This window comes from Metopolophium dirhodum, chromosome 1 (assembly GCF_019925205.1).
Source record: "Metopolophium dirhodum isolate CAU chromosome 1, ASM1992520v1, whole genome shotgun sequence".
NCBI lineage: Eukaryota > Metazoa > Arthropoda > Insecta > Hemiptera > Aphididae > Metopolophium > Metopolophium dirhodum.
In genome coordinates this window covers 63798071-63811125 of record NC_083560.1, presented here as the reverse complement: position 1 = coordinate 63811125, position 13055 = coordinate 63798071, and the positions used below count along the sequence as shown (strand labels likewise).

Sequence of the window (13055 nt, the reverse complement as noted above, 5' to 3'; positions counted from 1 at the left end):
TTATTTCATATTTTCATGTATATATTATAATGAACTAAGTCTTAGTATTGTAAGTTAAATTAAAGATATTATAGGATAATTAATGTTAATTTCTTTTATTCCAACAATACAAAATATTTGTTTTGCGCAATTGTTGTTGCTTTTGCTCAAATATTAAAGGTAAATGGTGCGCAATCGTGTTGGGTTTTATAAAATATAAAAAGGTAAACAGTGCGCAATCGTGTATATATTATATAACGTAATACCTATAGTCAACAATAAATAATTATAATTTAATACATTACAATTATTACGCGTCAAAAAAAAGGAATAACCTTCGGTATTCGTCTACAAAAATAAAGAAACAAGAATTACTCATAATGATAGTAAAAATAATAATTTAATACGCATACCTAGTAAGAAATATTGATTGCATGTTAAACAAATAAAATAAATTAAGTTAGTTATAAAATAAGTTTATAAATATTAAGTTCAAAAAGTTTCCCAACATTAATAATAGGTAATAACGTAATACATATAGTCAAAAATATGTCAAATAGTCAAAAATATGCAATCGTGTTATGTTTTCTCAAATATAAAAAGGTAAAAAGTGCGCAATCTTGTTGTGTTTTTTTCAGGTAAGAAGGTAAAAAGTGCGCAATCGTGTTGCACCGAAATATATTGTACTAGTATATATTTACCCTCGGGTAATATCGCCTGTTACACCGGAACTACCAATTTGACAAGCCCATAAAAACCTAGGTAGAGGTAATATTTTGTCTTAATCAAAAAATGGGCATCCAAAGACCTACTTGTCATTTTCACAAAACTGCAATTGACTTATAAATTCATAAGAATATTATAATAATTAATTAGTTCAACTTACCATAGAAAATAAAATTACTTATATAACAAGATTAACAACTTTTAAAATATTCTTAAAAATATAGGTTGACCCCGTCTACCTGGAATCACTTTTCCTATGCAATAGACTTATGTTTGAATTCAAATTTAACTCATCCACTACACCGATAAATAATAATATACTTACTCGATGACGAGATAAAACCAACTATACAACAGCAGAGCATTAATTTTAATTCGATCTCCACTTCGGAAATGTCTACATTAATGGGTCCTAGTGTCCTATACAATGGAAGATATTGAATTCCTGTGAAACGTTATTTAACGTAGGTAGTATACCGTTTATACAAACGCTGGTCGCCATAGACACATCATTATTATTGTTATTATTGTAGAGGCACATAATTTTGTTTTTGGATATTACATAATATCATGGTTTTATTTCCAAAACTCGGAGCACGTTATTGTATGGTGTTATTTTTGGAGAAAAATACATACTATACGCGTTTATTGTAACGCGCGGTGCACAATATTATGACGCTTATGGCCTCTGGCATTTGAATACACAATCGCTAGACTGCACTCGCGTCAACAATATTATTACATCGCAAACCACTATGGTATTATTATATTATAATATTATGGTGATAAAATAACAATCGTTATTGAGTTGGCACATATACGGTTTGGTTAGGTTAGGTTAGGTTAGGAGACACTGCGCGGGTGAACTCTAATCATATTATATCTAAAATAGTTAGGTAATTAAAATAAAAAAATACATAGCTATGGTATTGAATAAGACAAAAGTTATATAACATATCAGATCTTTGCTTCACACCCGTGTGATTGGTACCTACATATCAACTGCTAATATTATTTTCTTAATTAATATTTTGTTCGTATGATGAGGCCCAGATTTACATTTTGTCGTTAACTATTTATTTTATTTTATTATAATATAACAGTCCTAGTTTAATATTATGTAATTTATAAAATTACAAAGATTTTTCTATATTCTTATATAAAAATGGATGCTGTTTTATCCGAAGTAATAGACTCATTGAGACTTGGTCAGTGTTTATAGGTTATTTTTTAAATCCCTATATGTTGCTAAAGGGTGGATTAGACATGATTTTTTTTGCGTTTTTTTTTAAATGGTTGCCATTGCCCATTGGTTATATATTATATTACTATTATGATTTGTAGATGGTTGGTATAGAAATAAGTATATACATCATTGGCATATACAACGCCAAGCACGACAGCTAGTTGATTATATTTTAATTGTAAGTTATAGTTAAGTTCTAAATTCTTATAAACAATGTTTATTTGACTATATTTTATCACAATGATTTTTAATTTTAATTGATTTTCATACTCGTACATACAACTACAACACTACATAAAAAAATATTTTTGGCCATAATATGAAAGTGAAAGTGATGGGTATTCAAATTAGTAGTTAAATGAAAAAGCAGCTCTTAATTTAATAATGGGGGAAAATGGTCTAGATTTGGGGTTTTTTTAGGATATTTCCTACGGTAAAAATTAGTACTGGTAAAATGTACATTATATTATTCTGTTTGTGTAAAAAAATCGTACCGGTGGAATTTACATAAAAAAGGTATAATTGGTAGAATGTACGAAGAGAAAATTAAATAAGAGTTCCGGTCCCGAATTCCGATGACGGTTTTTTACATAGTTACGGTTCCTGTAAAACCGTAAAGGTATGATTATAATATAAACATATTCCATGAAATCCAACAACGATTATGACATTTTATATTGGCTTCTTGAATGGGGCAAAAAGGAAGCTATCAGGTAGATAGGTAAAAACTATACATAAGTATATATAATTTATAAAATAAAGTATATTGTTTTAAAGTGGTCGTAACGCAATACAACGTTACCTGTTACTTTACCCTACCTAGTACCAATTACCAGTTACTTTACCATTGGATATTAATTATCCTCTGCAACGTGAAAAATAATATAACTCCATAAATTATTACGGAATGATATGATATTACTAAGTTCGATTATCAGTGTCATAAATACAGTGGAACCTCGATTATCCGGGGTAATGATGGGGAGGGGGTCACACGGATAAATGAAAATCACGGTTAATCGAGACTTTTTATAATAATGAAATTTTTATTTAATTTTAATTAGAAATATATAGGTACAATTTTATAATAATGAAATTTTAAAAATTTGATTCAATTATAATTAGAAATATGTATACATACATAATATACATACAATAATTTTATACAACAAGTTATTAGGGCTTAAAATATGAAGTTATCAGTCTTTGTTTTTTTTGGTTTGAAATAATTTTCCTTCCGTATCTTCGATACTTTCTTCGTCATCATAGTCTTGATCCAAAATTTTCGCCCAAGAAAGTCTTAACGTAGTTGCAGGTACATTTTCCCAAGCATTACATACTGCAAAAATGGCATCTTTTATGGTCCACGTTTTCAAAAGTTTTTTCATCGAATCAAAACAATCTTCTTGCAAAAGATAACGGAGAAAAATCTTTTTGTACCTCATCGTTTCAAACAGGAAATCACGCCTTGATCCATTGGTTGTATTATGTAAGTTACGTTAGGTGGTAGATAGTAGACAAAAATTTGACCATCCGGGGTTTTCAGGGTAGATTCTGAGGGGTGTGAAGGAGCATTATCAAGTAGAAGAACAGCTCTTGGTTAGGTTGTCATTAATATAATTGTCGATATCGTGTATTATGTAATATAAAATGTTTGATTATAACTACATATATATCTACAGTCCATACTTATTTTTAAATTTTTGGAAGAGTGAGCACGGTTAATTGCAAACACGGATAATCGAGTCACGGATAATCGAGGTTCTACTGTAGTTATTAATTTAGATAAAGATAAAGATAATAGACAAACATCGTTTTAGATATACATAAAATAACTCAACTAAAATTATTTATTTAATAGATTAAACATAATTATAATTTATCTAGATAAAAAACAGATCAATTAAAAAAAAAATAATGATTTGAGATTAAAATGTTATTATATCAAAAAAATGTATTAGGCTATCATGTAAACAACGCATTTCGTATTTGTTTAAGGCATTTAAAATGTGTCTCGATTTTAAATTTTTGCTTCAATCATTAATATTTTTTTTGTTCTGATCAAAGAAAAAAAAAGGCTACATTTTCCAGTACAATATATTTATTTAAATTCATTAGGCTGTACGTAATCAAGGATTTTTTTTAATGAAATAAATATTTTTTAGTTATTTATAATTTTTACAAAGTTTAGACTTTCCATTTTCCGGGCGGACGTTCCATTATTTTCATAAATCATTAAAAAAAATAACAAAATTAAATTAAACGATTAATGTTCGTCATACACTTAATTTTCATTACCATCACGCAATATTATTGACCTTGACATAAATAAAAATATTAAAGTTAATTGAAATAATTTCTAAAATTTTAGAAAAAATATCTACACGAATTACAGTAAATAACTGAAGTTTTCATCTAAGATAGATAAATAGATAACATTTAGATTCATACCTATATAAGATAATGACGGTTAATATTTTTAACTATACGATCGTACTGGTAGATCATATCATATAATGTGCAGTGGCGTGCCGAAGCAGGTTTTTTTGAGTCAATAGTCTCGAGTCTAAAGTGGCCGGGTGTGTGATAAATGTTAAAAATATATAATAAATCATAACAATGTTTTTTTGCTGCGAAAAATATTATTCATACGACGTGTAAAAATCCATATTTTGGGTAAGTGGGTCCTTCATTTTTTGTTTTGCCAAAAAATTTAAATTATTTTCAGCACGCCACTGATACTTATAATATAATAGATAATAATATGTAATATAATAATAATATATTATATTGTAATATTATAGAATATATTGCGGATAACAGGATGGGTACAGAAATAGCTGAAAGTGTGTATCTACGTGAAGGCGGGAAATTCGAATAAGGATATAATTACACTTCGATGTTTAAATGAAAGTGACGCGTAATAGCTAATGTAAAATTAGTTAATAAAAAGCAATTTAAATTCTATTAAAATCGATGTTCTATCAGTATTCGTATTGTATTATATAAATATAATTTTGTATTGTTGGAACGTTGTAACATGATACCGTCATTGCTGATATAAGAATATGATGGTTAACGCAAAAGCGAAGGCTAAAATATATAAAGAGAGTTTAGGTTTGTAAATTAATACCCTATAATACATTAAAATATACCTTATAGCTCTTGATGGACATTTTAATGGACCCATGTGATATTGTGATATGAAAACTATAGGTATAAACTCGAATCTTTATAATTACTTTTTTTTCAATGATTGATTGCAATCTATTAATGTATCGAATTTTGTCATTACAATTCGCATAATAGCTTAGGTATCTACTTCTGCAATATGAACAAATATACCTAACATTGATAACATTAATAATAAATAATTCAATTATCGTAACTAATGAATTGCATGATTATTATTTAATTGGCCTTATAAATATAACTGTACACGGAATCTTAAATTCAAGCCGAAATTAATTTTAAAATTTTAAATGAAGTCGTTATACCTCACCATATATTACAGTATTTTCCTGAATTCTCAATCTCCTCCGGTTATTTTCCCTTTAATTCTCCATTTCCACGGCTCGTTTCTTAATTAAATTTTTTTCATCTAAACTTCTAAAAATAATTGTCACGCTATATTGTTGTAATATAGCATGTATTCATAAAAGCAATAACAAATCAATAATCATTGTATTATTCTAGTTTGTAAGCCAACAGATATATAAATAATATTATTATTTTGTAGTATTTTTTTATTTTTAAATCATAACGGACCAAATACAGTCATATTATGTTATATTAAAAGTGTAATTGTGATAAATCGAAATACCAAAATATTATAAATCACTTAAATATAATATATTATTATTCTTTCTAAATCAACATCCTAACATCGATTTAATTTATTCCGAGTGGAATACATTTGAGCCCCTACATAGTACATAGTACCTATATAGAAATCCGTATTGTAAGCCAACAGAAATGATAATAATTGGATATAAAAATATGAACTAAAAAACAACTTTAACTCTATATTTTTGATAGTTTATAAAATGTAAAATAAACTATTAATTCAACAAAAAATATCATTCAATAATTTGAAAACTCTTGGTTATACCTTATAAAAATAATGATCGATAATATTATAACAATTTCTAATAATAACATACCTACCTACCTATTAATGAATAATAATTGGCGTAACATTTTAATTATAGTACAACATTTTTGTAAGTTATGTATTTTTGTTGTTATATTCGTGTCCTCGTGGGTCGTTATTAAATCTTGAAAAAGGTAAACCTACGCTGTTATCATCAATCCAACTATGTATTTTAAAAACATAAACACATATTATAAAAAATAAGTTTGAACCCGGAAAAATAATTTTTATATTATATGATATTTATATTGGGAATAAATAAAAATTGGATTTTTATTGAGTACCTATATAAAAGTAACGATTTAAGTAATATTTTATCAAACGATTGTTTTCTAAACTTACACACTAAAATATTTATACTACCTAATCAATTGTTTGGAATAGTTGTTCTTCTCCTAAAGAACAATAAATTGTAATAATTTTTCCTTAATAATATTATAATAAAATGTTTTATATTATAATTCAATTTAGGTAGGTCTATACTCATGTAAATTGTTATTTATATTTTTTAATTGGTGCTTCGATATGTCAAGATTAAAAAATAATAACCGTGTTACTAATTAATATTATAAAAATATCAATATAGTTAAGTTATTGTTGATTAAGTTACTTCATAAAAAATACAAAATAGATAATAATTAAATTTATGTTTAATAAATTCTGGTGTATCATCATTAAATGTTTGTTCAAAAGGACTATTATGAAGTAATGCGGAAGTGGTCTACTTTCGGTTATACAGTTCAGAATATAAAAAAGGGTGACAATTAAATCAACACTTCCTATTATAATAGAATTTGGCACTTGATAATTATTTATTATTGAACTTAAGTCAAATGGAAGGAATTATACAATATTCAAAAATGAAATGCAAATGATTGAAACAAATTTAGAACTTCCATTAAATTAATTTGACTAGGTAGGTACTGAAAACTTAATAGGAGTGAATGGCAACTTAACATTATTCCATTGATCTAAAATGAGTATACCTGATAGGAAAAAAAGTCCAAAAATAATTTAGTAGGTATCAACTAAAATGTTACCAACTGCCATTATGTTATTAAGTAATTATATTATGTAAATCAGCCACTTACAATCGTATAATATTTATTGTTTAAATATATTTATCAAAACATTCAAAACTTTTAGTTGATTTTGTGTTCATTTGAAAATTAACAATTATTGAATTTTGAATTATTTTTTTAAACTTTAATTGCTGGGGGAAACAATTGGGTAAGTAATTCTGTTGTATAGTTTAGTAGATGCTGAGTTCGATGGATGAGTTCAATTTTTAATTAAACGTTTAATCATTGCATATGAAAAATAATTTTGAAGAATAATTATTAGTCTATAATTCCTCCAAGAATATTTACTTTTCTATTAGTATAGTACGTTGAATTAATTTTTAACAACGACAAATGTATATAATATAAGTAGAGTAAATATTGTATATAATTTCATTGTATATAATATTAAAATCTGTTTTTTACTTATAACTTAAGTTATATATAACTATTATAACTAAGTTAATACAGATGTGCCACAGAATGGTGGGAATATGTTCGTTGTAGAAATGGCTTAAAATTAATTTACCAATAGGTACGTTTTTAAAAATTAATTTCGTATAATAAATGTGTGGTTACAATACAAAACATAGTGTTGCGATTATCAGAATATTTCAGAAAGGCTACTTTTATGTTTCATTTGGTTAATGTATAGTAGAAATATGAATATGTACTTTTTTATTAGCTTTTAGTACATAACATAATTATACCTCAACAACTAGAGTAAAACAGACAAAAGGATAATACATTGTACATATTAAATACAATTTTAAGATAATCGATATTAATATAATGTAAATAGGTCAAATAAATCAGATAAATGTACAGAGGCTATAACTATTACAAACCTAATTGAATCGTAAATAAACGATTGTCTTAATGTTAGAGGTAATGATAAAGATAAGTAATTAGGGGATACTACGTTTGTGTTGTGTTGTGGCAAGGAAAAAAATTACCTACTTTTTTCTAAAATATGTTACAGTAAAAATTCAAAATCAATAAAACAAACATTTATACATATTAAGAATAATATATAGGTACAATACCTATTACCTATATCTGATACTTCATCCTAAGCTTGAATTGATAAAAATTGATTTTTAGACATCCCGATAACAGTGACGAATTTTGGGTATGCTTTTTGGCAAGATTAAATTCATAACAGTTGATAAAATGTTATTATTTTTAGTTAGACAATTTTGTCTTGTTTTTCAAGATAAAGTTTGTACTGGTTTGAAAAAAATATTAATTTTAAATAATTCTTAATGTGAATAATAGTTTTAATTTTATATTACTATATGGCAATAATGCGTTTTGGAAAAAACATACAGCAATGACACGTTTGAAAATGTAATATTGTCCTATACTAAAGAGACTAGGTACTATAAAGGCAATAGCTTGTTTTGAACCGAAATGGTAATAACACGTTTTGACTTAATTCTACGATAGAAAAAGTACGTTTTCGAATAAAAGAAAATTTTCAAACTTGTTTTAACCCATAAAATATTATAGATACAGCAAAATGTATAGTTTTGTTTCTCGCTATTTTTATAGTACAAAAATATAGTACCTATAACTCGATATTCAAAAAAATAATAATTGCATGTTTTGGATTGTAACCACATAAATAATAATATATTTGCTAACGAAAAGTTTCAAGTTCCTACGAATAATAGTTTTTATAGTTACGACAAAATAACTAAAATCGTCATTTGTTATGTCCAATCGTTAATATCCAACATCGTAAAACAGTATAATTGTCCAAAAAAAGTTGTGTATTTAGAGACTTTTCAATTCCAGTCAGAAAAAAAATTGAGAAACCTTGTACTACCTACATTTTTAAGCCTTATAGGTATTAAAGGTATACATTTTATACATTTTTACTTTAAAACAATTTCTAAATTCCGTGATTTTGTCAAAAATTTGAACTTCAATTGGTATTATACACAAAGTGTTGACTATGCGCAATAAAAAAAATGTACACAATCTTAAATTATGCGTTATTTAAATACTGGAACATGCGGGAAGTTAATAGGAAACAATTATATAATAGTTTATGAGTATGGGTAACTATTAATTTTCCAGAGAAAATTAGAATAGCCTTAAAGAGTTTTCTTATCGGATAATGAAATATGTGATCGAAAATGAATATTATTAAGTGTTATTAATTAATTTTAAAATGGTTATTTGCAATGTGAACTGATAACTAGCGCATACTCAAGTTTAGTAAAGTAAGTTAAGTAAGTAGTGTTCGAAAAAAAAGGTACAGTACGTCTTGGTGGAGTCAAAGTTCTGAATATTATTTATAATATAATATGTTATGTAAGATTTAATAGAATTAAAAAAATAGAAAAGCACAAAAGTGTATTCATTCACGAGAAAAATAAAGAACGAATTAGAAAAACCATACACAAGTACCTGTACTGGAATAGATGTATTATTTTCTCAAAAGTATAATTTAAGATTCTGAACGGATTTTCTGATTTATTGATTTTACTATGATGTAGGTCACTTATAAAAAAAATTTATTGATATCAAAAATTCTATGATATCAAATAATTTTAGTATACAAGTAACCTTTTATTTCAGTATTTCGAAGTACTTTTACTGAGTACCACTTTAAAAGTCATAAAATTATTAGTCAAATTATTAAAATTAACATGTATCACTGTAACCAAAGAAATGTGCTGCAAAATGGCATTATAAATGCTAATAGCTGATGTGGTTATGGAAGCTGGTGGAGGGATGAATGGTGTTCAGCGACGATGCAGCATGATATTATTTACATCCTACCTACTATACGTAATATATTCTCATTTATACCGAATTATGCCCAACTTTAATAGTATTATAATATATTATAACACCGACTGTAAAAGTGGCGTGGTACGGTAATGTAATTAAAAAATAAAAAAGTTTTTTGAAAGTAGTGGTTGGCTTACCTGGAGCCGGGCCGGCGCCGAGCTGAACCGAAAATCGCGGATCACTTGTTTCCGGAAACCGGACTCGGCGGACGCGCAAGACGAACAAGGGCAGTTGTTCCTGAGCCACGCGTGAGGGTATCGGCTTCCGCCTCCGCAGCCGTCGTCCAGCCGGATTTCACGGTCGCCGCCGGGCGAATCGGTCGCGGACCACCGCGGGACACCGCCGCCGTTCATGTTGGTCGCCCGATACCGCAGATTTCGGTTACCACAGTGGTAACCTCACCGGTCGGTGGTCGGGGCTAGGGGCTAAGGTACGCGACGACCCGCACTACTTTCCGCCGCCGGAACGTAAACAGCTGTCGATCGAAAACCACTCGCGATCTACGGGGTGAACGCGGCAGGTAATTGATTATTACGCGGTGGTACTTTTATTGTTTGTGCGACAAAACGAAAACGGTTCGCTGGACGATGCGAGAGATGGCGCGCGCGCCCGCGTGCACAGACTATACTGTCGGGGGGAACGCCGCCGACGGAACCGGACACAGCGGTGGTCGAGTTCGCACGCCGCCCGACGGATATCGCGGGCCTTGTCGTGTGCGGCACGTGATCGGAGTGGGGCCAACCGAATCGGCGTCGGTTGCACGGTGTGGCGGCACCGCGTCCGATCCGGTCGAGGTTTACGGCGGGCGGCGGCTCGTCGGTGACGAATTCCAAATATTATTATTGTAGTGATACGGCATGGGTTATTATTTTAATGGGCGATAAAGCACCGGAACCTTTTGATTTTATCGGTATCGGTTCCGATACTGGTTCTCCGAAAATAAAATAACTGTTCCGGTTTTCGAAAAAAAAAAATTATGATAAATACAATTATTTTATTTTGGAACCTAGAAGAACCTATTTGATTTAAAAATTCCTGTTTGGTTCCGGTACTTTATTTATTAAATCAAAGGTTTCGGTTCCCGTTCCGGTTATTAATATTTTAAAGGTTTTGGTTCCCGAACCGGTTACTTTTAGCTTCAGTATCAGTCCCAGGTGATAATATTATCATTGTATCATATATGATTCCCATACATGAACGAGGAAAAAAATTATAAAATATTTGAGTGGCAGGATAAAAGTAAAATATAATTAGGTACTTGTTAATTGAGTACGTAGGTTTTTTTTTTTTATTTCCCTGTTGATTGCAACATTGTGCATTTCAATAGTGCTGATTGAAATAGAAACACCGGATTAGTACATTAAAGAAAACGAAACCAGATTTTAGAAATTAGTAGAAACGGACCCACGCCAGCTCGTGGATGCACAGCTTTACTGAAAAACCATACGTTAATATTATATCAAGTCGCTTTCAAACAAAGGTTGCTTCTTCTTTAATAATCTAATTGGTATATGTTAACTGTTTAGGTATACTTTTTAGTATTTGCATGGGCTTAGTAATATTTGGATTTTCGATGTGCACTGGGCAATGAAATATTATGAGACATTATTATATTTAATCTTATTCTTATCGATATTAATAACTCAGTTGTTAATTTGCAATTAGGATGTATGTTGAAGAGTAAAAAAAATAAATTAGGGCCACTGTCCAAGTATTAGGACACTAATAATTATTGTGACTCGATCAGAATTGGAAGTCTGATTCTTATGAATGAGGTAAGTACACTGACGTATTTACGGGGGGCCCCTCTAGGGGTCCATAGGGTTTGGACCCCCCCTTATCTTAATTGACCCCATTTATCTATCAAAACATCTAATATATATATATTATACCTTTATTAATATATGCTGTGCTAATACAAGTTGTAACCACATGAAATATTGTATTTTAACGTACCTAATCGAGAAAAAAAATGTAATCATAATTGTTTTTGTATGGTGGCCACTTGCCAGTTGGAAATTGATAAGATTTCTTTAGAGTCTATTAACTTTGAGGAACAAATACAGATTAGTTAAATCTGTGCCTATTCTGTTTCTACAGAACAGCCTGCCCAATGTCTATTATAAACATATCATTATGACATAACATGTTAACATAAAATATAAACTTTAATAATTTTTGCTTATCGGTTTATCAGTAGCTATTAATATTTCAAAAAATATCGTGGTTATTTTTGTTATTAGATTTATTCTGACTGACGCCCTCTACTCTCGTTTACGTTATTGGTACGTATATTTCGTACTTGTTTGTTTTTTTTGTAAAATAAATTCTAAAACCCTAAAAATAAAATTTTTTTCCACAATATAACAATTTAACTTTTAGTTGTATTTTTAATTTTATTATTATGTAGATGAGGCTAAATGGACTAGATATATGATCTCCATTCATCGGGACATACATATAGATGTCGATGAAATTATCAAATGTTGTATTAATTATTAACATCAAAATAGTTTTGTACTTTTATGTCAATGCATTGTAATAAATTGAATTTCTATTACAGTGTAATACTAGTGGCTTGGGGGAGGGGGGGGGGGCAGAGCACCCAACTTGAATGTGTTTTGGAAATTAGGTGAACCCCTCCATTAAAAATTCCTAAATACGCCAATAGGTAGATATTTTATAATATTGTTAATTTTTTTCCGGACGAAGTCAAGCAATATACCATGGGTAGTGTTATATTATATATTGTACTGGATAGGTATACACTGCGGCATGATAATATTATTTTATGTAAATATTGTCATCGCGGCTCGTGTATATTGTGTATACGAGTTGTTATATTATATACTAAGCGTGTTCGTTCAAAACAAGGTCATATTACTGCGTCGTATATTAATATATTACTATAATATTGATATTATCTACAGTCCATGGTATATCTATTCGCGTGAGACGGATTCGAGGGACGTGGTAAAATGTTCCACCCTCCCTAAACACACTTCCCCTTTTTCAGGATAAACTTAAATTAGTAAAAAAAAATGAGTATACTCGTGATGGTTTCATATTCACATTTGTAAATGTT

At 29.0% G+C, this 13055-nt stretch overlaps 1 protein-coding gene across 1 annotated transcript in view; it reads right to left on the bottom strand.

Annotated features, from left to right (window-relative positions):
* Positions 1 to 10635, bottom strand: part of LOC132935206 (gamma-butyrobetaine dioxygenase-like) — a 43090-nt gene extending 32455 nt beyond the window's left edge. The window contains exon 1 of the mRNA XM_061001682.1: positions 10108 to 10635. Within this exon, the coding sequence (XP_060857665.1) occupies positions 10108 to 10323 (216 nt within the window). The 5' untranslated portion in view covers positions 10324 to 10635. The remainder of the gene's footprint in view (positions 1 to 10107) is intronic.
* Positions 10636 to 13055: the final 2420 nt, after the last annotated feature.